General features: G+C 39.6%; 1 protein-coding gene across 1 annotated transcript; it reads left to right on the top strand.

The window, feature by feature from the left end:
- The first annotated feature begins 1,449 nt into the window (after positions 1–1,449).
- Positions 1,450–15,708, top strand: LOC145777246 (uncharacterized). The gene is made up of 4 exons (XM_082588578.1): positions 1,450–1,549; positions 13,455–13,753; positions 14,521–14,614; positions 15,149–15,708. The coding sequence occupies exons 1-4, from the start codon at positions 1,547–1,549 to the stop codon at positions 15,248–15,250; spliced, it is 498 nt and encodes a 165-aa protein (XP_082444704.1). The 5' UTR covers positions 1,450–1,546; the 3' UTR covers positions 15,251–15,708.
- The last annotated feature ends 11,741 nt before the right edge of the window (positions 15,709–27,449 follow it).

Below are 27,449 nucleotides of genomic sequence, written 5' to 3'. Positions count from 1 at the left end.
CTTTTGTAACAAGTGTCCAACAGAGTCATTTTAACAGTTCAACAATGTTAATTGGCTCATACGGCAAATACAAACTGGCATAGACATTGACAACGGTAGCCTAGGTTATTTCATCTATAAAAGAAACCCGTTGTGTCGAATAGCACAAAACGTGTGTGGCGAAATGTTGATACCAGGCGTTAGAACTTCGATCAAATCATTTTTCTGCAGTGTTCAAAAAGGCAGCGCGGACGTCTTGAAAATTTCTCGAGTGAAGTGTCGCTTTTACGCCTTGCCTTGAAGTACCTGGCCCAAGAAAAATTACGTAAGTCAGCAGTCTTATGATTACATTGCGTGATGCTCCCTGTAGAGAAACATGCACCAAAAAATCCTTATGATAAGTGTTGATGGATTTAAAAGACATGAAATAATGTTTAACATCTTGATTCTTGATCGCATTCACAATGTTTTAACCCTATCTTAGTACAAGCTGTTTTTGTATGCGGAAAATACGTCAAGGGGTATCGTAGCACCGTGCTAATTAATCGCTAATAACGGGAGCTATGAAAATCACAGAGCCAAAATATTTTACAAGAAAATAGCCATGTGTATTGTGCGTATAGAAATTTAATTTTTACCCAAAATATTTATTGAAATAAAGTGTTTGAGATAAAAAAACATCAGAAGGTCGGTTTTTATTCTATTTTCCCTAAAATAACTTCAAAATTGACTTTTGGGATGCATATTTTTGAATCATAACATAGAGTAATGCTAGACTAAACAAAAAATTACTTTTGCTCATAAATATTTAAATGCATTTTTTGTGTTTTTATATTTCAAAGTAATTGCACTAACATAATGTACCATATATGGGTCTGCTACTATTCGGTGAGTAGACCGATTCGGTGAGTTTGATTCGGTGAGTTCCTAACCTCTAACTTCTAACCCTAAAACGGCAATGATAATTAGGCTACCCAATAATTTAAAAAAAAAAAATCCCCCGTTAAGAGATCGGACTCACCGAAATGGGCCATTCCGACCATATATATATAATTTGTGTGCTCAAATATCAAGCAGCAAAAATGTCTAAAAAACTGCATGAAAATGTCAAGCCGCCTGAGACGAAATGTTTATTGTGAAGGGCAGGAAGGTAGAAAAATGACCAGTGTAGGTTTAGAAAATTTGCAAAGAATAAAAACTAAAAGTCAAGAAATTTTGCATTTCTAGCATGTTTCCTTAAACTGTGAACTATTTCACTACTAGAGTGGTGCGTCCTCATAAAACCGCGTGTCACTACTGATAGGGTTAACCCTTTTTCTGTATGTGCCTGGTAATACCCAGGTAGTTAGTTAAACCTTGTTAAAGCTAGTTACTGCCTTGCAGGTGCCATCTTGGCTTTTTTTCTATACACTAGACCTTGCCTGTCTTTGGTATGTGTCAACTTAGTTTTGATATTGTTTTTTTACTTTCAGTGCATGTTAAGTGTCAATCTGTTTGTTTATAAAAGATTTTTGTTATTGTTAACATCTGTTTTTCATTGCATTGAAAAAAAGACCTATTGTGCAAAATGGTAAGTTTTTGTGTCCATGACTAATGACTATTCTATTGTGATGTGGTCTGAATAATATTAACTAAAAGCAACATGCGTTAAAGCTACTTCTACATGCTACTTTTGTCTTAAACTGACACAGAAAAGCTCTATGCAAGTACTTTGAAGTCAAAACAGGCCTCGAAATTCACGGCGGACACCGCGGACATGTCCGTCGTCACAGCATGTGATGTCCGTGGGAAGCACCATCTAGATCGGTCACATTTGTCTGCCGAGAAATAACACAGGAACTAGCGATAAAAATCATCATTGCATAGCACGAACAATTGTTGCGATTGTGAGAATATAATTTCCATGCATTCTAGCGCCGGAATGGCCCGTTTTGGTGAGTCCGATTCGGTGAGTTCCCTATTCGGTGAGAGCCTTTTTCGGTGAGAGCCCTATTCGGTGATTTTTTTTTGAAATTATTGGGTACCGTGGCCTAATTATCATTGTTGTATTGGGGTTAAGGGTCAGGGGTTGTGAAGGGTTAGGGTCTTATTTCAACGTTTAGCGACGTTAAAACGATGTAAAAGCAGCAATGATAATTAGGCTACGGTGCCCAATAATTTTCAAAAAAAAAATTCAAAAAAATCACCGAAAAAGGCTCTCACCGAACAGGAGCAGACCCTTCTAGCGCATCTAGAAAATGTGAATACTGTATCCCTTAGATTCCATTCAAGCAGAAAAATTTTCGATTTTTACGTTGCTTTAATGATTGATGAGATTGAATCAGCGTAACAAAGGTGAATTCTTCGCTAAGAATCGATTGGAGCACGCACAACTTAGTTCAAGTCTTACATCACAATGTCTGGCTTTGATCTCTGAGTAATATTGATAAGGCAAGGTTGGTTACAAAATTAGATTCTACGAGTAGGCCACTACAGCAAGATGTAGCAAAATTTGTTAAGTTTTGGTATTACAGTAAGAAAGAAAAGGCCCATGGAAACTTTACTTTCGCTCACATAACACGCAAAAATATACCTAAAGAAAAAAGCCCAGTAAAACTTTGCAAAGCAGAAAATAGTAGTGCGGTAGTGTATAAGTTTCCCGACTCATGCCCAGAGCATTGTGACGCAAAAATCCACACGACCTCGTTTGGTGGAAGTTAATCAGTTATGCGGCGTATTGCAACCACACGGCGCTTTGACTCTTCGAGCGCACGTCATTGGTCTGATGAAAGCCTTTGCTGAAATTTTAAAAAGCCTTCCAAACCGTAGCCATAGCTCTTAAATGGCGAAGAATTTTCAAGATAAAGTGATTAAGCATGACAATCGACGCTAAAACTGGCGTGTCCGTCGTGAATCTTAATTTGTCCGCCGAGATAGCTGCTCAGACCGGACACGTTTGTCCGCCGTCAACAATAACGAATTTCGAGGCCTGTCAAAATGACTTTAAAAATATATCATGTCACCTTTCAGTACCACATTTATTTTTACTGCCATTTCAACTTTGTAATGGAAAACAAGTTCTAACTGAGGTTTCATTCTTATGCTCCAGAGTTTCATTCAAAAATCTCTAAAAACGATTCTTTTTTTTACACTTTTAATTGGAAAGTACATTTAAATTGGGAAGAAGTACGACTAAGCAAACATAGTGCCTCTTAACGATTGCAACATTGGGAAAAATAACATCGCTACTGCTGCCGCTGCTTTAACTAAAATGTACCGCTACTATCAATATCAAAAAAGGTAGCGTTAGCTGAAAAAGTAGCATGCTACTGTCCAGTGTCCACTAGGGTGGATCAAAAAAAACGAATTTTTAGGTTCAGCTTAGTGCATCTGCCAAAAGATGCAGTTTGGGCTATCTTTTACATTGGTACTTGAAAAAACATTTTTTGACCCCGTTTGACCCCTATCCAAGAGCTCTCTAGTGACCGCCGAGGCAAAATTCCTTAAATTGACTATAATTTTTTTTCTAGTGGGTGCAGGCTAGTGGTTTTGGTGTCTATCCCCACTAAATCAAGTCTTGGGAAGTCATTTCTGCAGTTTAAAATCATCTATGGGCTAGCAAAATGACATCAGAGCCTTTATTCAGCAAAAATGCTTGAAAAAGTTGGAAATTTATTGTTTTTTTAAAAAATAGGGTAAAGAAAAACAAATTCATAATGCTTCTAAAGGTACTGCTGTTAATACACTGAAGCAAACATATAAAAGCAAACAATTACCGTATGAAGTTAATTGCAAAAATGCTGCCTTTAATTTGTGCATCCAATTATCCATCGCATTACAGTAATGGACAAAATGCATGACAACGGGTTCAGGCGAAATCAGTATGTTAGTGTTTTGTTGAGGAGCTTATATCAAATCCTGCAGACATATCTTTCTTAAAAGGAATGATGACAGACAGGACAGCCACAATAGACGGATTTGACTCTATTTTATTCGCACGAGTCAGAAAGAAAGAAAGTAGGATTCTTAGTGCAGAAAAACGACAAAAACACTCTAAAAAAGAAACGCAAAAACTGCTTCTACTGTAGCTCTTAAGATAAGGAACTTCTCTGGTCAGCTTGTTTACATCACATCGGTGAAATCGCTAGAGCTAGAGGTTTCAAATAACCAGAAATGAGCATCTTGATGAGACTCCGCAAGAACTGGGATTCTATTCCACAGTGGCCAACTGCTAAGTACACTGGATATCAACAGCTTTCCAGTAACAACACATGATCTCATTCAGAACCTCAAAGATGACGTTGTTCAACTTGCACAAAGCAAATACAAATTCATTTGAGGCGACTATAAATAACTTATGAACTTGTGCAATTGCTTATATCAGTCCTGGTCTACAAAATGTGAAATTCTACCGTTCTGGGGCCACACACAAGGCCAGATGGATGGCCAAATTGATTCATTCCTATTAATTGGTGCTACTGGAAAATTAAATAGCTAAGTTACCTAAGGGAACTATCACATCAGTTTCACAAGTGGCTAAATTAAAAGATCTCATGAATTTTATTTCACTCGTCTACTGTATATATTGGTTTCGGTGTAGTGTTGCTGTAGATGCTCCTTGGAACTGTTTGGCTATGTACAAGAACATTCTCAGATATGGAGCAGTGCATAAGTTGATATTACATGCTGCTGAACGTAGCTTCAAACGTCAATTTTGGTATCTCTCTGCTGAGATGGTACCACTGGACTGGCACTGTTCAGCTCTGAAGTTCAAGAAGAGGAAAACATCAGATGGCTGATGAACTTAGGCCTATACATGTAAAACCTACAGATCCTGTTTTTACACCAGCAGATCGGTTTGGCACTGCCTAGCTAGGGTCTGCTACTATTCGGTGAGTCCTATTCGGTGAGTCCTATTCGGTGAGTCCGATTCGGTGAGTCTGATTCGGTGAGTTCGTAACTTCTAACCCCTAACCTTAACTCCTAACCCTAAAACGACAATGATAATTAGGCTACGGTACCCGATAATTTAAAAAAAAAATTGAAAAAATCCCCCGTTAAGGGATCGGACTCACCGAATCGGACTAACCGAATCGGACTCACCGAATCGGACTAACCGAATCGGACTCACCGAATCGGACTCACCGAAACGGGCCATTCCGGCCTAGCTACGAACCACGTTTTCCATCCGAAATCAATCTGGAATCAAAACTGACAGATTTTATCACAAAGGACTCTCGGTTTTTTTCTCTGTTTTAGAGATAAATGATGATTTTCTTCCTTTATCAGTATAGAAATGGTCTGAATCAGAGTCGTACCAGAAAGCTGTGTACAATGTGGCTGAACATGGAGTTAAACTGAGCACCGATTACCTACATTGTGCCAGAAACGAGGAACACTATCAAAACACTTTACAAATAGTGGAAGCTAACAGAAAAGACGCACCTAATTTGAGAAAGAGAAAAAACTAAATATCCTCTTGCACAGATTAGACTAGTCGATTACATTGCCTTCTGTGACAAAATGTGTTAGTAAAAGTTTACAGTTACTGTATACATACAGATTCAATACCAGGCTTTCATGTAGCAAACTTACTAGCCTATTGGTAACTTTCTATGTGTATTTGATCTATTTCCAGTGCGAAATTAGAATCTTAGACCACTTCCGCTCACTGGAGTTGTATTTTTAGCTATTCCAACGCGTAAAAAATGTGAATTCACAGACAACTCGTATAGACAAGCATATTCTTTTAATTCCCTGTACGATAGATAGTCGAACAGGCAAAAGTTTTATGCATATTATTTTGTTGAAACATACAACTTCTGTTGAGAAGCGTGAAAATACCGTTAATTCAATATTTACTTAATGGCAAACCTGAAAATTTGAATGGGATGGTGGCCCACATAAACGTGCCCCAATTCTACTGATTTTTGGACCAGCAAAGATTCTTGGCTACTGGCTAGTGGAACAATTTCACAAATCTACAAGTCAATAAGTACAAAAAAAAAGTAAAAAACAAGGGGGTTGTGTGCACACTACCCAGGATGTGTTCAATGGGATGCTTATTCAGAAGCCAAATGCAAGTTTTGCCTCTATTAAACATCATATAAACTCAATTAAGTTAAGTGTGATCAGATATTTACAAACATTGAAATAAACAATATCTAAAGCTGTAATAAATGCAATAGTTAAGTTTACACTATCAAATAAATATATATGCGGCATGCAGCTGCACTATTGTATGCTTCTGTAGTCTATTGGACCTCATATCACCTCACCACCTCATTGGACTGGAGGCCAGTTTGCACACAAATGGTCACACCCTAGTGTGTTTTACCTAGGTTACACTTTTTTTAGTATTTCATCCATAAAACTGCCCAAAATATCTAAAAATGCCATTTCTTTCCCATAAAATGCCTTTTTTAGAGCAAAAATGTCATTATGCAATTTTGGCTGCCCATGCATCATTTTAGACTGCAGAAGTGACTTCCTAAGACTTGATTTAGTGGGGTTAGACACCAAAATCATTAGCCTACACCCACTAGAAAAGGTATTATGGCTAATTTAAGGAATTTTGGCTCAGCGGCCACTAGAGCGCTCTTGGATAGGGGTCAAACGGGGTCAAAAAATGTTTTTTCAAGTACCAATGTAAGAGATAGCCCAAACTGCATCTTTTGGCAAATGCACTAAGCTGAACTCAAAAATTCGATTTTTTTGATCCACCCTAGTGTCCACCTCTGAATATGTTTAACCTCATCACCTTAGACACCCTTGTTCTGAATCCTTGAACGTGTGTCATTTTGATTATGAGGGATAACACACCTTGTGAGATAGACAATTCTGGGTGCTTGATTTGATAAAATTTATGTGCAAAAACAAGGATTCATACAAATATGGAGAATCAAACAACATTGACAAAGCAGACAGTATGTATTATATCAGACTAAATCAGAAAAATCAATTTATTAATAGAGCTTACTCCACACAAGTGTGGCTTCAGTATAATATAGTCTGCAACAAATAATGAAAAATGCAATATTATTGAGATCATTATAAAATTTTATGAAAGTGTTAACTCAACAGAACTGAATTCTAAGAATGTTAGGATGCAATGTCAATCATAGGTGTACTAGGGAGGTGCAGGGGTGCGGCGCACTCCCTGCTCTTATCGGTATTTTAATTTTATTTTTTTCATATTTTTATTTAATTTTATTATTCAAAATATATCTGTTTCAAATTCATGCTAATGTAGTTTGTTTCCTACGCAGCATGCCACAACAATGGTTTTGGGAGAGGGTAGCTTCGTGAAAACGACAATCATGTTACTAAATGTGGCAATCTTCATACGATTGTACTTGACATTACCATGCACGTCTTGCCGGACGAACATTCGTTTAACACACTCAGGCGGATCAAAACGTATTTGAGGTCAACAATGACCCAATTGAAATCTATATAATTAAAATCATTATCATCATATAATCATTATATAAATTATATAATGATCTCAATATTACTGTATTCTTATTTGTTGCAGACATACTGAAGAAGTCACACTTGTGGAGCAAAAGCTCTATAAAAAAATCATTTTTCTGATTTAGTGTGATACTGTCTGCTTTGTTCCAAATATTTTTATCACACTGTGCATCCCATTGGATCATCAGTTAAATCATAAGAAGATTTGATAAAAAGTTTAATATTGAAGTTTTGAAACATTAACAAAGCTGTACAAATGCTTTCATGGTTTCTAACCACTTTATCCGAGAATTCTATTTCGTATAATAAGGATGCTATTTTCTGGAATGGCCCGATTCGGTGAGTCCGATCCCTTAACGGGGGATTTTTTAAAAAAAATTATAGAGTACCGTAGCCTAATTATCATTGCCGTTTTAGGGTTAGGGGTTAGAGCAGTGGTTCCCAACCGGGGTGCCGTGGCATCCTGGGGTGCCAATTGCAATGCTCAAGGGTGCCGCGAGATATTGCAATTGTGCGGCTCATTCTTTATTTCTTTAACTCGTTAAGTGCGAAATTTATTTATTTCTAACCGAGTTTTAGTGTGAATTAAGTTTTGAGCCTCGTAGTTATTCCCGGCTCCTTTCTTGAGATTTCATTTCGGTCATTGTCATTTCGCCTATTATGTAAATGTAGTCTTAGTGGGGAAGCCGCTGGGCTGGCGGTGAGCCTTCGTTTTCTCGCCCAGGAAAAACAGCGTGAAAGAGATTTTGACTCGTTGCTTTTCTTTCTCAAAAAACGTTTGAAAGGCATCATTATTGCCAGGTTTCACGATTTTATTTTGCATTTTACGGCGCACAAAGTCTTATTGCAGTGATGGATTATTGGATTGTGTGACCCAGCACGATTATAAAACTGCACGATTGTTTGCGAACCATTGTAAACCGATGGTTGGGTCAAGGTCAATTGAAGGATTCGTATCGTTAGCAAACAGGCAAAATAGTGATATTATAACAACACACTGTTTTCTTCATCGCGAAGTTCTTGTCGGAAAAACATTAGGTTCAGACCTAAAAAAGTGTTAAACAAAGATGTCAAAATGGTCAACTTCATCAAAAGTAGACAACTTAAATCACGTTTATTTGCCAAGCTTTGTAAGGAAATGGGAGCAAACTATGCTAATCTTCTGTTACATACCGTCCGAAGTAAGATGGTTGTCGCGATTAAAAGCATTGTCACGAGTAGCCATCAAGATTTTCCCAAAAACATGTGTTTCTCAGCAGTCGAGTGTAGCAAGAACAAGTGGTGCGGTACTGATGAGCCCAACCTCATGGGCGAACACGTGTCCATCACTGAGTTCTTGCTACACTCGACGGCAGAGAAACACATGTTTTTGGGAAAATCTTGATGGCTAGTGTGGAGGGTGGAAGCTACACAGGTATGGTTAGCGAAACACAATGCTCGCTGTTCTATTTATTATAGTGAGCACTGAGCAGTCAGGTAGTTCTGATGCCAGGAAAATCGCTGCTTCTCAACAAGACTATATGAGTTGAAGGATGCAATGCTCTCTATTTTCAGCCTTGAAAAGCAAAAGGAATTTTGTGAATTGCTTTGCGATTACAATTGGGTCTCCAAATTAGCGTATTTAGTAGATAGCTTCGACCATTTAAAAAACGTGAATGTGAAAATGCAGGGCAAAAATGAAACTCTCTTAACTTCCACCGATAAAATGAAAGCACTGAGAGAAAAACTGCAAATGTGGTCCTTAAAATTGGAGAACGGAAACTTTGACATGATTTCACCATTCTCTGAAATGAAGAACAAAGAAGTTGTCTCATTAATAACTCAGCACCTAAAATCATTGGAAGAAAAAATTTAGAAATATTTCCCCAGCTTGTCCACGGAAAATTACGCATGGGTGAGATATCCTCTTTTACTGGACTCTCGTATTGTTTTGAATCTTAAAGAAGAAGAATTAATTGACATACGTAACGATAGAAATTTTAAGCTTATGCACAAGCAGATGCCTCTCGACGAGTTCTGGATAAAAATTTAAATGAATATCCTTGCTTTGAAAAGAAAGCTATTGTGCCTTTTCTGCAGTTTTCCACGTCATACCTTTGTGAGAGTGGATTTTCCGTATAAACGAACATAAAAACTGAAAAACGAGAACGACCGCTTATAGTCGAGGAAGATATGCGGGTGGCTTTATCGAATAGTGCTCCCAGATATTAAGGGACTTTCTGCAAGAAATCAAGCCCAAATTTCACACCTTGACTAATTTTGAATAAATACATTTATTTACGAGCGCTATTAGGGCTATTTGAAATACAGAAACCTCATAAAATTGAAAAAAGAAAAAAATTGCGCGAAAAATGAAAAAACAAAAAAAAAAACATAAAATTGATCCAGTTTTGCCAAGGTGCCGCAAACTACTTATCTCTTTGATAGGGTGCCGCAAGGTCAAAAAGGTTGGGAACCACTGGGTAAGAGGTTAGGAACTCACCGAATCGGACTCACCGAATAGTAGCAGACCCTCTATTTTCAGAGATCAGGACTAGAGCTCGACCGATATCACTTTTTCAGGTCGATATTGATATTTATGAAATTTTTATGCCGATACCGATATATATCGGCCGATATATATCAGCTACGAAAAATTTGTTACCAACAAAGTTATTAAGCAACAAACCAGTCCAAGAAAGTTTATTCATTAGTTGCTGTAATGGAAAAATCATTCTTAACACTAATCACAAAAAACACCAAACAAAAAAGAAACAACCCAGGCCTCGAAATTCGTTTTTCCTGACGGCGGACAAATGTGTCCGGTCTGAATTCTTCGCCTGTGTGACTCAGTGATGGACTTCGGTCTGAATTCTATGGCTACGGTTTGGAAGGCTTTTTAAAATTTCAGCAAAGGCTTTCATCAGACCAACGAGGTGCGCTTGAAGAGTCAAAGCGCCGCGTAGCTGCAATACGCCGCATAACTGATTAACTTCCACCATGACTTCCACCGAACGAGGTCGTGTGGATTTTTGCGTCACAATGCTCTGGGCACGAATCGGAAAACTTATACACTACCGCTACTATTTTCTGCTGTGCAAAGTTTCACTCGGCATTTTTCTTTAGGTATTTTTTTGCGTGTTATGTGAGCGAAAGTAAATTTTCCATGGGCCTTTTCTTTCTTACTGTAATACCAAAACTTAACAAATTTTGCTTCATCTTGCTGTAATAGCCTACTCGTATAATCTAATTTTGTAATCAACCTTGCCGTATCATTATTACTCGGAGATCAAAGCCAGACATTGTGATGTAAGACTTGAACTAAGTTGCGCGTGCTCCCATCGATTCTTAGCTAAGAAATCACCTTTGTTACGTTGATTCATTGTCATCAATCGTTGAAGCAACGGAAACCTCGAAAGTTTTCCTGCTTGAATGGAAGCTAAGGGATACAGTATTAACATTTTCTAGACACGCGCACTAGAATGGGCGGGAAATTATATTCTCGCAACAATTGTTCGTGCTATGCAAGCACGTTTGAGCAACTTGTGTTTCTTCTAAAGCAGGGGTGGGCAAACTTTTTATCTCGAGAGCCGCATTCAGAATCTGAATTTGTTCGAGGGCCCCAGTATAGTATAATCAGGGTTGGTTGGGTAAAACCTCTGGGAGGTTTTTCCCAGTTTTCCCCGGGTAAAACTGGGGGAAACCGGGTAAAACTGGGGGAAACCGGGTAAAACTTGGGGAAACCCTCAAGATTTCTAAATGTGTTGTTACTTGTTTGTGGAGTTTCTTATGCAATATAATGACTAGCCAGCTGTTTATCTGTTGTCTCATGACATTTTCCATCTGAATTGCATCAATACTTAGATAAAATAGATAAAGCTCCGGATCATCACAGAGTGATATTTCAGGTTTTTCTTTTGACACTCTCTCAATGCGTACTGACTCACTGTCTGCTGGCAGTACCAAGCTACCAATTGTAATTTCTTATTGAATTCAGATGGTCTACCTCCAGCCCAAAGACCACGCCAGTCAGTGTTGTGCTGTTGTGACTAAGTGCTTCAGTTTAAATTGCAGCTTGCAAACCAACTGATATCTTCGAGCACTTGTCGGAAAGCAGTAGATGTCGTCCACATAGCCTTCCCAGTGCGAGTCCCTCAGTGGTAAGCACTTTCCTAAAAGGCTTCCTCCCACAGAAAAAAAGAAAAGCCTCAAAAACCATGTCTAGTGTGTATAATTAAGATTATAAGCCAAAACGTCAAATGACGAAAGAAACGGAGATTTTATATACAGTACATGTATTACATAAAAGATATAAAAAAGGTTGTCTCGTTTATTTGAATACAACCCACATCAAGATAACACTTTGCCAGACGCACTTTGAGCGAATTAAACAGAATACATCTGTGACCGAATTAACATAATCAGAAAAACTGAAACGAAAAAGAAAGTCTCATGATTCTACAGGCCGAAGTCAGAAAAGCCTAACCAGCTGTTTTTTGACACTAATATTAGCCATCCATTCATGCAAGATCACAATGTGGCTGGGGAAACAAACTACTACAATGCGACCAAAAGACTATAATTTATCTTTATCAAGATGAAATATACGAAGTAAAAGTTTAATTAAGTCATTGTAGAATTAAAATTTTCAAGCAATTTTAGGATTATTTTATTATATATTTGCTTCAGGCTTTCGCGAGCCACACAGAAAGTAGTCACGGGCCGCATGCGGCCCGCGGGCCGTAGTTTGCCCACCTCTGTTCTAAAGGCATGTATGCCAAGTGATATTGGTAAAGGCAAGATTCGTTACAAAATTAGATCATACGAGTTGGCTATCACAGCAAGATGCAGCAAAATTTGTCAAGTTTTGGTATTACAGTAAGAAAGAAAAGGCCCAAGGAAAATTAACTTTCGCTCACATGACATGCAAAAATAAACCCAAAGAAAAAAGCCTAGTGAAACTTTGCACAGAAGAAAATAGTAGCGTCATTGTAGAAGTTTTCCGACCCGTGCCCAGAGCATTGTGACGCAAGAAGCCACACGACCTTGTTCGGTGGAAGTTAATCAGTTATGCGGCGTATTACAGCTACACGGCGCTTTGACTCTCCAAGCGCACCTCTTTGGTCTGATGAAAGCCTTCGCTGAAATTTTAAAAAGCTTTCCAAACCGTAGCCATAGTTCTTAAATGGGGAAGAATTCAGACCGGACACGTTTGTCCGCCGTCAGCAAAAACGAATTTCGAGGCCTGGGTTGTTTCTTTTTTGTTTGGTGTCTTTTGTGATTAGTGTTAAGAATGATTTTTCCATTACAGCAACTAATGCATAAACTTTCTTGGACTGGTTTGTTGCTTAATAACTTTGTTGGTAACAAATTATTCGTAGATGATATATAGCGGTATCGGCCTAAAATTTTTATGAATATCGGTATCGGTCTAAAAAAGTGATATCGGTCGAGCTCTACTTGAGTCAAGAATAACTTAGTTTTCCGTCAAAACCCCGACTAGGTTTTGCCAAAGCTGAGCTGATACAATCTGCAGACTTTACTAGGAATAGCACCTAAATGAACGGGCACCACAGTGCTCCGCACCTAAATATCCAGACGCCACAGTGTGCGCGCCTATTTGACCGGCGCCTAACTGTCTGCGCCTAAGAGACGTGGACCCCCTTTTTACTTTAAACAAAAAAAATTTTCTGTATACTTGTATAGCATTTCTCCACATTTTATGAACTTAGCCCAACCCAGCCTTGCCCTTCTTGTCACAGCTGCTTTGCATCCAATCATCTCATGTTTTTAATATTGTACTACTGTATCGATCAAATACATGAGTTGTCTCCAAATCTAAACCTTCTTTCTGTTTTACGTCTCATTTTCCAGACTCAGGGTAAGACGGGGTATCGAGACACATAAAACTTTATAAAGCACGGTTCACAATCGAGTAAATATGTCAACATTTCATACGTACACTAACATTAGTAGTGAATTGATGATCACATTTTTTGCAGGTATTGTGCTCTTTCCAACACTTTTCAGTTATTTTTCAGGCTATGTCAGGAATACAGCTGTCTACGGAACACAAGCAGAAGATTGATTTGGTGAATGGTGCCAGTAAATCCTCACGGTCGCAGAACATTGGAGCAGCATTTTTTGAGCTCAAACAAAAAGGCACTACGAAAACAACTACTACTTGGGAAATTGTTGAAGCTGAACCCCATCTTGATAGGAATTTTTCTCTGGATATGGTTCTGTCACGGCTTAAAGAAGCAGAGGCAATGTGGTGCTATGCCGACTTTGATGCAGAAACTAGTGACGGTCCAAAATCTGCAGCGACGTTTATTCATTGGTAAGTGATTTGTAAACAAAGGAACAATTAAAGCTACTTGACGTTAGCATTGTTTTGGTTTTGAATGAGTGGAGTGAATGAAATCGATGGCCTGCCAATTTCCTTCCAGTAAGATATATATAGCCTACTCTTTAGTCTTCATCTACTACCTTTCTCAAGAATCAATTTATGCACTGGTAACAAAAAAATGCCAAGCTTGGTTCTTGGGAAGGACTACAATAACAGATAAGATTTTTAAAGTAACGGATAATAGCAGTTATTTAAAAATAACAGTTCAGCACATCTCTATTACCCACCAATTGAAAGCAAAACTAGAACTTAACAGAAATCCTGTGGACACCCAGGGGTTCTCAACTGTATGAGCATGTATATATTAATCCCTGATTTAAATCTTTCTGATTGGTGGCTCCACCATGTTCGGTGTATCCGTTCACAGTAGTCTCCGCTTATTAAATCCACATCGGGACCTGACGATTTTGAGCTTAAGCTGGTGACATTGTTTAGTGCAAGAATGAATGGAAGTAGTTCGGATCAGACCAAAATAGGCTTAAAAAGCGGGTGGGCCTGTTATCCGTGGGCTTAATAAGCGGGACTACTGTATATTGTAATACTGTAGTTAATAAATTATAATTCACCGGCTATTAAAGTAGTAATTAGGCTAATTCTCGATTGTAATGTGTTGTGGGGATTTGTCATAAAAAACAACGAAGATCGGCTGTTTGACTTTCAAAAATAATTTTTCGTTTCTTGTATTTACATTTCCACAGGGTTGCAGACAATTGCCAGATTAAAAAGAAAATGGTATTAGCTTCAACCAAGGATGTGTTCAAGCCATATTGTAAAGCAAAACTCTATTGGACGGTAATTTATCAAACATAGAAATATACTTTTCAGTCTTGTCTTTTGTTTGCGAATAGTTGACTCCATCTAATCCCCAATTGCCGATTTTCAACGATGACCATCAAGTTGCACAGAGTAGTCCGTTCAGAGAACTGTTTGAGCCTGGTACAGATGAGAAGCCTGGGCCCCCTCAAGCAAGAGATTAATAAAAAATAGTAAAACCCCAGAAAATAAGCTTCTTCGTTCATAGTTCTCCTGAAAAATTCAGGCTTCTAAAATAATCTGGATCCCAGGTCCAATAGTACCTCCTGGACTTCTGTCAACTCTACTGCCAACATTGTACTAGTAATAACGCTGTTAGCCACACGCAGCAAGCCAATTTAGTATTGTAATTGACAGTATGTGAGGCATGTTTAAACTTAGCTTAAAATTTTTTATTATTATTGCTGAAGTAGATTTGTGTTTCTGTGAAGATAGATTAGTGCATGGGGCTTTGAAAGTACTTGATCGATGTAATTTTACTTGAATGGTTCTGAAGGTTACGTGTTTTTACAGGCGTGTGGCGAGGACGAACTGACCGAACGTCTTCTGTGCTCAGAATTGACCTCGAAACTTAAGCTTGAAGTTGAAAGCGTACGCGCTCGCGGCCTCGATTAAACTCTTTCAATAAATCTATTGTTGCGAACTCAGTGAGTTCGATATTTACTCCAGTGAAGAACACATTCCTTGTAATCATGGGAAAAAATTGATACCGTATGACTGTATATAGAACAACTAATTAATGAACGTAACTGTATCAGCATTGCTGATATGGAAGCAAAGCATGTGCTCCTGCAGTGGCTTGGCGTTATAAGATCAGTTTGCATCTGTCATTTGTGCAACATGTTGCAACAATAACTTCACTGCGGCATGTTGCAACAATGATTTTATTTATCCTGGTTGTAAAGCTTGGATTCCGATACGATTGGCTAACCAATGGCTTAGATCCGCAGATGTACATATGAAATCAACCGTTAGCATTATGATCAGTGATTGATAATTTTGCGTCAATTCTTGAAAATTAAAATTGTCGCTTCCACCATGGTTATGAAATGAAAATAAAATACAGGAGCATTCGTTAGCAATATTTTTGATGGGTTGTTAAAATATATTAGAGGTTTAAAAAGAGGTTAAGAGACATCATCGTCTTTTTCATTACATATACCGGTTGTAGAGTGGTCCACTATAACTCGACTTGCTGAGAGGCTAAGTAAAAGCGCTGGATTCATCGCTGCATCACACCGATTCTATTTTGTGCCGTTTCTTTGTGCTTAAAAAGTACGGTACGCACGTTCCGAGTGCTTCGTCTACACTCTACAGCAGCGGTTCTCAACCTGTGGTCCGCGGGCATTTGCCTGGTGGTCCGCGAGCAAAGTCTGAAACCGTTGTTTTTTTAACCTTTTGCATAAAAGTTGTTAATTTTTTCAAGGCTCATCCACTAAATTGTTGTCTCTTTGCTTCATTATGTTCGAATATGGATCTTGATCATGAACAGCTACTGATGCATACTCAAGTTCGCTGGTTATCAAGGGGAGAAGTGTTTAACAGACTGTTTGAGTTACGTAATGCTGCGAGAGAGTTTCTTGGGGAAAAAAATCCAAGCTTGTTGCTCATTTCAACGATAGCTTTTGGGTTGCTGTTCTGGCTTATTTGGCTGTAGTTCAGGCCATTAGGGGAATCTTTAGGCTAAACGTGTTGCACGTTGTTTTTTTGCATATTTTTGCAGTTGGTCAACCCAACTTTGATTTTAGTGGGTGCCGCAACTTTTTGGGTCACGTGATCACCCCCAAATCGGGGATTTCCCCAGAAATCACATTTCAGCTCTTTACGGCAGTTTTGTGCAATTACTGATTTGATTTTTGCATATATTTACTTAAAAAGCACACAAATAAGTGAGACAAAACAAGCACAAAATAATTTGACACGGTGACGTCATTATGACGTCATCATGTTTTTTTGTTTTTAACCGATTTTGGTCGTTTGCTGTTGGTTTTAGTTGGAGTACCGGTTACTAGAACCATTTCACAATTCCCAAAAGTAGTTTCGTCATGATTGCATCTTTTATGACGTCATCATTACATTATTAAGACTAGACAACTTGAAATTCAGGAACCAAATGTAAGTTTATTCCCAAAAAAGCGATTAACTACTATCATTATAAGTTTTGCAAATGCTCAAAATTTTGAAATTGCAAGCAATAATACCAGTACAGTATGACGCAATAATGACGTCATCAAGGGTATAACCAGAAAAGCAACTACCAGGAGTGAATTTCCCTTTTAGCCATGCCACTTCAAAATTTAAAATAGCCTAATATGTAATTATGATCTACAAATCAAATGAATAGGCCTACACGACACCAGGTTATGCAATGTCTGAATCTTAACACTGTCAATTCAAGATGAAAAAGTTTGCGGTTTTCTTCCTCTTTCGTGATCACACGAGGAAATTTGTCAAATGTTTGATAGCTAAGAGCTGTATCTAACGATGTAACAACAATCGTAGACAAGTTTGGATCGACTGAAGTTATCACAGCTTGTTGAACCAGTTGATATCACGCAGTTTTGTTGCTGTCATTTTTCAAAAACTCAGACCAGTTGAGAGGAAGACGAGTAGGGCAAAGTGGGGCGTGTTGTCACAGCACGATTTCCATGTGATAACCCAAGCGCATAACTACGAGTTTTCAATGGAAGGCATAGTTTTCAATTCTCTTTCGTACAAGCAGTGAAGGTTAATAAATTTGTCACCACATCAGAAATTATGAGGAGTGCCATTGAATTTTGGGCAAAATCAGGTTTTATAACTAAACTAAAAAATGGTCTGGCAAACTAAGGTATGATCATAACTGATCAGGAAAGATACCATTCGTTTGCTTTAAGCCTGCTCTTTTCATCATACTAAACAGATAAGACATGCAAGTAGAGATGTACACATGGTTGTTGAAACCACGTGATTTCATACCACGAGGCGTGTTGTCACAGCTGTGACTACCTACACGCCCCATGGTGTGCATTTTTGATGTTAAAAAACATAAAAAAATATTTTTGCTTATACAACGAGGGAATATGCGTATTTGTTAAAATACAACGCTTTTTTAGAAAAAAAAATTAATATCAGATACAGTAGAATTCGCCTATAACGGCACCTCTAGGGGATTTGTAAAAACTGACGTTATAGCCGAATTGACGTTATAGACGAACTATCGCAAACTATTCCACAACTGTCTTTTGATTAAAGAAAGAGGTGTAGAATCCAATCAGGGTTACTGTGTACCACCAAACTGACAAAAGGCACGCAGAAAATACAGTGAACAAAGAAATTGTTTAAAAAAAAATAACCTACAGCGAAAGGTATAGGAAATTTGCGCAATACAGCTCGTTACATACAGTTTTTTTTTTACATACAGTAGTAGAGAAGTTTATTAGCAAAAAAGGCATTGATCTTGAGCTGTTTCGGTTTTGACATGGATTTGACACAGCTGTACTGCTTTTTACACGTGATAGTTTTTCACGCGGGAAAAAAGTTAATTCAGTTAATTAGTTTATACAGTACTGCACGTAGGCTACAACTGTTGCTTTGAGTTGTTTATAGGTCAGCTGTAGAGCTGCTTTTTACACGTGATAGTTTTTCACGCGAGAAAAAAGTTAATTCAGTTAAAGTCCCTGCTGAGAACGACATAGCAAAATAAAAGGAAGACATTTTGCAAGCAGCAGCGCAAACTGGATTAAAATACTGACCGTTCGTGGTGAAGGTGATGGCTTAAAGTGACGTTATAAACGAACAAAAGACGTCTGGGGACAAATAAAGGGTGCTGTTACATGCGAATTGACGTTATAGGCGATGCTGTTGTAGCCGAACTACAATGTACGTAAAAGATAGGAATTCTGCCGGGACCGAGCGAAATGTGAAGTAATAGGCGAATTGACGTTATAAACGAAGCCGTTATAGGCGAATTCTACTGTAAATGATAACTTACACACATATATTCGATAGTGCCACACAATTCTCAAGATGACATTTTTATTGCTTTTGACAATGGGCATAAACTTTTTACCAATATGTTGTAAATTAATTTCTTTGCATTTCGTATATTTTTTTATTCGTTCAGCCTGTATTAAACACCATTTTTTATTGCTTTCTGTCATATTTTAATCATAAAGCATGTGCAGAAATTTTTGTGACAACACTCCCCGTGCTCTGTGACAACACGCCCCGGGGTGGGGCGTGTTGTCACAGCCCATTTACTTGCATTAAACATGCATTTATGTAAAAACGATATAATCTAGAAAAACTTTAGTTGTAGCTAAAAGAAGTCGAGTAATACCTCTTTCAATTGCACTATCTAGCATCTCGATACCATTGGCACAGAACGAGATATATGCTGATTTGTAAAAATTATGACAACACGCCCCACTTTGCCGCATTACTTGTGACAGCCACGTAAGATCCAGATCGTTGCTTGTTTCTTGCAGAAGATTTGATGTTATTTTTCAGATATACATCGTAGACAATGTCAACACGATTGTACTTTGCTGCCTTGCCAGTAACGTAAGGGATAACGATTTAAAAAATGTATTCTTCAAATGTTTTCACATTACCTCTGGATTTTATTATTTGCATGAGTAGGTACTGAACCGTCTATAACAGGGGTTCTTAAACTTTTTGAGCCGCGCCCCCCTTTGACGTGCCATCCAAACTTGCGCCCCACCAAACTAAAAAATTAGCAAACATTAATGTGTAATGACTACAGAAATTTATATTTAACTTTCATCAATGTGAGGGATGTAATTGTTGTTCGGAAACCAAAAGTTTAATTCGAGGCTTTGTAGCTGATAATGCACACCTCAGATCGGCTTCACAATCAATAAGTTTGTTTCGATGTTTTGTTTTTATGTTCAAAAGTGTAGAAAAGCCACTTTCGCACAGATAAGTGGAGGAAAACGGAAGAACTGTGCGTATCGCCACGCTACCCACTCCCTTGTATATGTGCAAATATTTAACCCAAAAATCAGTTAGTGGCATTGCTTCATAATCGTCTTTTGCAGTGGAGTTACACTTTATTTCCAAGAATTCCTCTTGCAAACCGTCGGAGAGAATGTCCTCGTTAACACGAAAGGGATTTCTTGTCATCTTCCATTCTGGAAGGTCGGTGTCACCCAAGTCTGGGAAATAGCGTTCGAATTCTTGTTTCAAAAGCTGAAGGTGAGCCTCCACTTCAGCCTTAAGCTCACCTTCCAGTTCAAGTTGCTTTTTGTCAAGTGCAGTATCTAGGTTGGGAAATGAAGCTGCATTTCCTGTTTGTATTCGGCGGTGCCACAACCCCAGCTTTGCCACAAATGCTCGAATGAAATCATAGCTATTAATCCGGTTAGTATTTCTGCCCTGCAAGAGCAGATTTAAGTTATTGAGGGCCTCGAAAATGTCCACGAGGTATGCCAACTCCAGCTGAAACTTCTCTGATGAAAATGGCAGAAGGAGATCTTGCTTCCCATGAGCTTCCAAAAATAGCATCAGTTCATCTCTCATTTCATACACGCGGCTAACATATTACCTTTCGATAACCAACGAACAGATGTATGGAAGAGGAGAGTCTCATGGTTCGAATCCATATCCTTGCACAGATTGGTAAACAGTCTCGTATTGACGGCACTGGTTTTGACAAAGTTGACGGCTCGTATGATTACTGCAAGCTTATCTTTCATTGCAGCTGGTAGAGTCCTGGAGGCCAGAGCCTCACGGTGAATCACGCAGTGAGATCCAATGGCATTGGGACTTTTTTGCTTTATCCTGGCAATAAATCCACTTAGTCACATAGTTTGACATCGCTCGCGCCCCCCTTGTGAACCTTTCACGCCCCCCAGTTTAAGAACCGCTGGTCTATAACATAGACGTTCAACTTGGTACAGTACATTGTGGACATCCAAAACGTTCTAAAACTCTGAGGAGAGCCGATTTTGTTGTAGATCTCAAAGAACTGTTCGCAGATAATGCTATAGGGTACAATGATACTTCGTGCTTGAAGAACAGGACAACAAGCATCTTTGCCACGAACATAGCTTGAAACAAACCCTCTATGAAGAAGGGATGATTTATATTTGACTATGGGTTGTGTGTTCTTCTTTGGTGTTCGCGTTTTGCCGAACAAGTCTAACGATACTTTGGTTATTGGTTCTCCAAAATTTTCATCTTCAAGGAAACTGGAAGATCCAAACGATTCAAATTTTGTTTTCCCAAAGTTATGAAGGTTTAGAAGCTGTTGCACACCTTTATCTTCGGAGGCTTGCCTTGAGCACATTGTCAAAAGTTTTCCAGACGAGTCGGTGAAAGGGTTGCCAAGCTCTTCAAACGTTTGTACTAAACAAATCAATTCTTCACGAAACCTCTCGTGATAACCTTTACTTTCTTCGTGATGTAGCCATTGGAGTGTTGTGTCACTAAAGCCAATTTCATCATGAAATTTTGTCACCGTTTCTACAATCATTGGTTGAGAAATCATTCATCGTTTTGAAACAAATCTATAGTAGGCTACCTCCTTTACCTTTAACAACGGCATTGCACTGCTCATGATTCTGGTCAAGTGCCATTGCAGAAAACCTCTTACCGGATTTTGTAACCGCAAACTTCACTTCAGCAAAATGTGTCTTCAAAGTGGAATCAGTTTGCTCAAATGCTTCAATATCACGAATGTGAGCTGATGTCCATTGTCCAACGAGCATAAAGGTGATGATTTAATGCAAAAACCTAGGGCAAATGCTTTTCAGCCTACTTGCAGTAGCCTACATTTTCCAATTTTGCGTTTTTTCCAATTTTGCAAGTGATGACCCCGATAATTGCTAACCGGACAGACGTGTGCTAGACAGGTTCCCCCAGTCCCAACATTGACCCTCGCTCATCACGGCTCCAATGCTCACAATGCCTGTCCCGAGCAAGCCTGTTAAGCGATGGAACTTCAGAATGGCTAACTGGGAGTACTACAGCCTCCTCAGCAACGAAGCGACACAGTAGGCCTATATCCCATCCCCACACAACAACGTGGAAGAAGCCTACCAGGACTTTAGTGATGCAATTACATCAGCGGCAAAACACTCCCATCTCCGCGGCCGACAAAAGAACGACATGCCGTGCTGGGATAAGGAGTGCGAAAGCCTCTACTCCGACTTCCTCCACGCCTCCCAGGGCAACGATACCAACCGCTCAGCCACAGCCCTGTTGGCAAGGCTGGACTCAAAGAGGAAGGATTGCTGGACAGAAGCTGTTGAATCAATCGAATTCACGCACTCCAGCCGCATAGCATGGAGTAGCCTACATTGAACAACCTATCTGGTAGATCACGTGCCTCTCGTCAACAATGTCCGGTTTCAGCAAATTCCATCGCCTCACAACTGGTGGAGAATGGGAAATACAAATCGAGAGACCGTGAATCAGACAGATCCGTCTTACAAGAAATGAAGGACCTCTGGAGGATAAACCCCAGACGGGAACTACATCTCGGGTGAGTTCACCCCTGAGGAATTTTCCGCCCCTTCCAGCACATAAAACCAGGTAAAGCCCCGGGCCCTGACCACCTATGCCCGGAGTTGATACTCCATGCTGCTGCCTCCTTAAAGTCCTTGTTAAAAGACTTCCTTTCTTGCTGTTTGCGCCACCTGAGAATTCCCAGAATCTGGAGGAGAGCCCTTGTGGTTGCAGTTCCTAAGCCGAAGCCCCCAGGAGATCCGAAGAGCTACCCCCCAAACTCACTGCTCTGCATCCCTTTCAAGATCCTCGAGAGACTCATCTACGCCCGTGTCGAACCAATAATAGATCCGCAGCTCCCCCGTGAGCAAGCTGGCTTCCGACACGGACGATCAACCGTAGATCAGATCACACTTATGACCCAAGACATTGAGGACAGTTTTTCGGCTAAGAAAGCTGGCGCCGTGTTGGTTGATCTCACGGCTGCCTATGATACCGTATGGCATAGCGGCCTTACCTGCAAGTTATTCCGTCTGCTTCCTGACAGACACATGGTCCATATGATGATGGAACTTGTGCAAAACCGCAGTTTTAGCCTCACAACCAGTAGCGGTCGTTGAAGCAGACTACGCCGACTTAAAAACGGCGTCCCACAGGGCTCAGTCTTGGCTCCTCTCCTGTTCAACATATACACATATGGGCTCCCCACCATCTCCAGGAAATATGCTTACGCAGACGACCTGGCACTCCTGCACTCAGCGGGAAATTGGCAGTCAGTAGAGAGGAACCTCAGCCAAGACATGCAAACACTATCAGCATACCTCCAGAAATGGAAGCTACAGCTCAGCAAGGCAAAGACAGTGTCGGCGGCCTTAACAACCGGGAGGAACAGCGTGAGATAAACATCAAGATTGATGGGGAACGCCTGCCCTACTGCGGAATGGCCCGTTTCGGTGAGTCCGATTCGGTTAGTCCGATTCGGTGAGTCCGATCCCTTAACGGGGGATTTTTTCAATTTTTTTTTTTAATTTTCGGGTACCATAGCCTAATTATCATTGCCGTTTTAGGGTTAGGGGTTAGGAGTTAAGGTTAGGGGTTAGAAGTTAGGAACTCACCGAATCAGACTCACCGAATAGTAGCAGACCCGCCCTACTATGCCGAACCTACTTATTTCGTGATAACTCTGGACAGGTCACTCACGTACCGCCGACACTTGGAGTCACTGCGCAAAAAACTATCTACACGCGTCGCACTTTTGAGGCGATTGGCGGGTTCCGGCTGGGGAGCTGATGCCAAAACTCTTCGTATAGCTACCCTAGCCCTTGTTCATTCCACCTTTGACAGTCTGGTGATGTAGTTCTCACACCAACCACGTTGATACCGCCATCAACGATGCACTGCATACTGTGACTGGATGCCTGCGTCCCACTCCGACGGACTACCTACCCATCCTAGCAGGCATCCAATCCGCTGAGCTACGTCGTAAAGGAACCACGATTTCTCTCGCTCGCCGCGCTCTGGACCCCGACCATTCCCTCCATGCAACATTCAAGCAACCACCACCTTCAAAGAAGCGGCTGAAATCAAGACGCCCCTTTGTGCCTGCCACACAACAACTACTTAAGAACACAGAAGAACTTGGTTTAAGTGCGGAACACTGGACGAACCACATGTGGAACGTCGTCGCCATTGGGCTTTGTTCGGTCCTGGTCCATATTGAGACAAAGGCCATTCGCTTGTGTGGTTGTTTAAGGTGGTCGTGACTACGCGAGGGCTACGCACACAGTCTTGGCCAGCTCCATGTCCACTGCTTTCCAATAAGATCGGAACGTGTAGATTCAGGGGAACCGGTTGCAACGGGCTGCCGGGTGCTCTGTTCATTGAGGCCCGCCTTACAGGATGCCTGCCCGTCAGACACTGCCCTCTTCCGCCAAAGAGAGATTGCCGTTGGGGACTTTTACGTGTGTCTATTAGCCCCAGGAGTTGCTAGGAATGAGCCTAGTTTTCAGCCTGGGTTCACCTCTACACCACGTTGAGGCATCTCCATAAGATGGGGGCTGAACAAAGTCAGCTCCCTTGACACTCCGATTTCGTAGAGGCATTTCATGTGGAACACGGAGTGGCAAAACCACACCTCCACGCTCCGTGACTTTATACCCGACGCCGATCCCCGTCCACCTGGGATGTCCCTCGCAAGGGTTGCGTGGATCAAGCTTAACCGCCTGCGAACTGGCGTCGGCCGTTTTTGTTCGGACATGCACAAGTGGGGCCTGGCTCTTTCACCAGAATGCGAGCGGTGATGGGCATTATCGGCGATAATTTATCGGCGATAATTATCGGCGATAAATTTTTATCGCTTATCGTTATCGCTCAATTATTTTTTCAGTTATCGTTTATCGTTATCGCCAAAGGCAATATTTGATTATCGCCGATAAATTTTATTTCGAATCAACGCACAAGTGGAAAGACCATGAAAAGTAATATTTTTACTAGCCACCTAGTTAATGAAACTAAAATTGATAACCAGTTCCTCTTCAGTGCCTGAAGTGTGTGTGCACAGGTCATTGTCAAGGGAGGGGGCACGCCCCCTGCAGCGACGGCCCTGACAACACAATAATTTTTAGAGTTGCAAATTGCAATGCAATGAAATGCATGCAACAAGTCTCTTGTTGTTTTGCTGCAATCGGCAATCGCGAGTGAATTTTACAATTAAAATGTAAGCGCACAGACAGTAGGCTATACAGATTCCTTTGAAGCGAAGCGAAAGAAATTGGCAAGTGGTTTGTGAAAGTGTAGCAATACGAGGCCGCTTTTACATCGGAAACACGGTCTTTCGCGCCACCTCACGATCAACTATTTTATTCTTGTGTTTTCTTTTTTCGTTGGAAGTGTTAGTTTTTAGTAATTGTCGTAAAAAAATAAAATCCCTCTCGTCAAAACATGAAACTAACTGTTTTAAGCGCATTAAATCTTTAGATGAGTAGATTAACTAAAATTGCAAGAAATTGCCTTGAGACGTGCGGTTATGTCACAAACTCAGTTTAAAAGACAAAATTCACACACAATAACAACACAAGATCTGTTATAGACTATAAGATCGATTTTTTTTCTAGCTTGGCGATATAACTTTAATCCAAAAATAATAACCAAATTCGTAAGTGCCATTTAACTTAAAACGTTAACCCATTTGTGCCGAAAGTGAAAGTAGGCTACTTAAAAAAATTTTCGGAAAATTTAAATATTGCATAATTATGACCTAAAGAACATATCACAATTATTTTTTTCCTAATTGTGTTTGTACTTTTTGAAAAAAAAAACGTCCTATATATAAGACGCTAGGCAAATCCGTTATCAAATTTCACAAGTTTCTTGTGCATAATGCGTAAGCGTTATTACATTTTACTTATCGCTCAAAGTGATAAATGGGAAATGTCTTGTTTATGTCTTGTCATGTCATTATTGTCATCGAGCATTTTATTAAAATAGAAGTTCAAAAAATTTGAAGATGAAAATTAGCAAAGTAACACAATATCACTGAAACAAGTCATTGCGGAATATGATATTGCTTGAAGCATTTGATAATTGACACGCAGACCGACATCACATTTTTTGCATCTTGTAGTAGTTTTTGCATGACAATAGGCGCATCGAGTTGCGTGGTAAAATTATGCTAAATACAGTATAACCTTTCTCATTTACCTATGCGACCTAGCCTACCTCAATCAAATATTTTTATTCCCACTAATACAGTGCCTATTGTAATTCTTATCTCAACAACTCAGCGTTCTGCCATTGCTTTAATGAAGGTGTTCACAAAGAAAACAAAAAAAATTATCTGAAATTATCAGTAAATATGATAATTATGTTATTGTTCTTAAAGAAACATGACTAATTTGACAATCTTGATGGATTTCACAGTATGCATATTTTTACTACCAATAACGTTTAAGATTACTGATAAATTTTCAAGCATTTTGCGTTTTTTGGAATTTTTTCAATTATTGCTGACTTTGCTGTAAACAGCCCTTTAAGCAGAAAGCAAAATACAAAGTTTGGAATTTTTTATGGTAGTTTCATTTGATTTAATTATTTTTCCTACTGCACGTAAGCGGCAGTTAAACTCAATTGATAAAAGCATCCAACTGGTATCTGAATGTATAATTATAAGAACAGCGGTTACCTCAGTGGTTTGATTCTGGATCAAGAGGTTGAAGATTCGATACCTACTGCCGCTGTTGCGATTCTATTCATGCATAACTTACAAAGTTTTGTCCCTTTGCAGTATATTATGTTCGATTTTTCGTCATGTTGATGAAAACAGTTCGTGCTGCATGGGATGGGGCAGCGCTAATCAAGAAAATAAATTATCGTTATCGGACATTATCGGCGATAATTTATCGCTTATCGTTATCGCTTAACTTTTTTTTGATTTATCGTTTATCGTTATCGCTTTAGGCATTTTTCGTTTATCGTTATCGCTTAACTGAAAAATGAGTTATCGCGCCAAACACTGAATGCGAGTGTGGTGCCACTGAACAGACCGCAGACCATGTCATCCACCACTGCCTAACCCACCGGTCTCCACACGGTGCGCATGGTCTGAGGGTCCTGGACGACAAGACTGTTGAGTGGCTGATGATTTCCTGCCCTCCAATCTAGCCTGGAAAGATCTGCTCATACGCCGATGATGAGTATTTTTTTTGGTAGTTACATTCATGATAGGCCTATCACTAATCAACCTGTATAAAATACTGGATATTGCCTACCTACTATACTAACCTGTACGAAAAACAGGTTAGTATAAGCATTGGAATTATTTTAGAGGGAATTATTTTAGCATTGGTAACTTATTGTAACCAAAAAAGTAACACCAACAACAAACAAGCGACTAAAAAAAAAAAGAGCAAAAAATTAATGTTATGACGTCACAATGACGTCATTAGTAACATAATTTTGGGTGATTTTTATCTCGTGTATTTTGTAGTGGCAGTCAGTCCAAATATAAAAAATAACGTATCTAATTGCATAGAAATGCCGTGAAAAGAGCTCAAAATTGATTTGGGGGGAATCTCCGATTTGGGGGTGATCACGCGGCCCAAAAAGTTGCGGCATCCACTAAAATTGAAGTTAGATTCATCAACTACAAAAAAATGCAAAAAACCAACGTGTAACACGTTTAGCCTAAAGATGCTCATTTTTGCCCCTAAGGGCCTGCACTAGGCTACTGACATTTTTGAACAACTGAATAAACTTAATTCATCGCTGCAAGGAAAGGAGATAAATTTAATTACGGTATCCTCAGTGATAAAGTGTCTGCTTTTACGAAAAAAAATTATCTTTGGAAGACAAGATTATTGCAGGG

This window comes from Aplidium turbinatum, chromosome 9 (assembly GCF_918807975.1).
Source record: "Aplidium turbinatum chromosome 9, kaAplTurb1.1, whole genome shotgun sequence".
NCBI classification, from domain to species: Eukaryota; Metazoa; Chordata; class Ascidiacea; order Aplousobranchia; family Polyclinidae; genus Aplidium; species Aplidium turbinatum.
This window is presented reverse-complemented; position numbering and strand designations above follow the sequence as displayed.

Excerpts from the sequence above, each read along its gene's own strand:
- LOC145777246 (XM_082588578.1), top strand. Across the intron at positions 13,754-14,520 it reads GCAGCGACGTTTATTCATTG|GGTTGCAGACAATTGCCAGA; the intron begins GTAAGTGATTTG and ends ACATTTCCACAG. Across the intron at positions 14,615-15,148 it reads AAGCAAAACTCTATTGGACG|GCGTGTGGCGAGGACGAACT; the intron begins GTAATTTATCAA and ends GTGTTTTTACAG.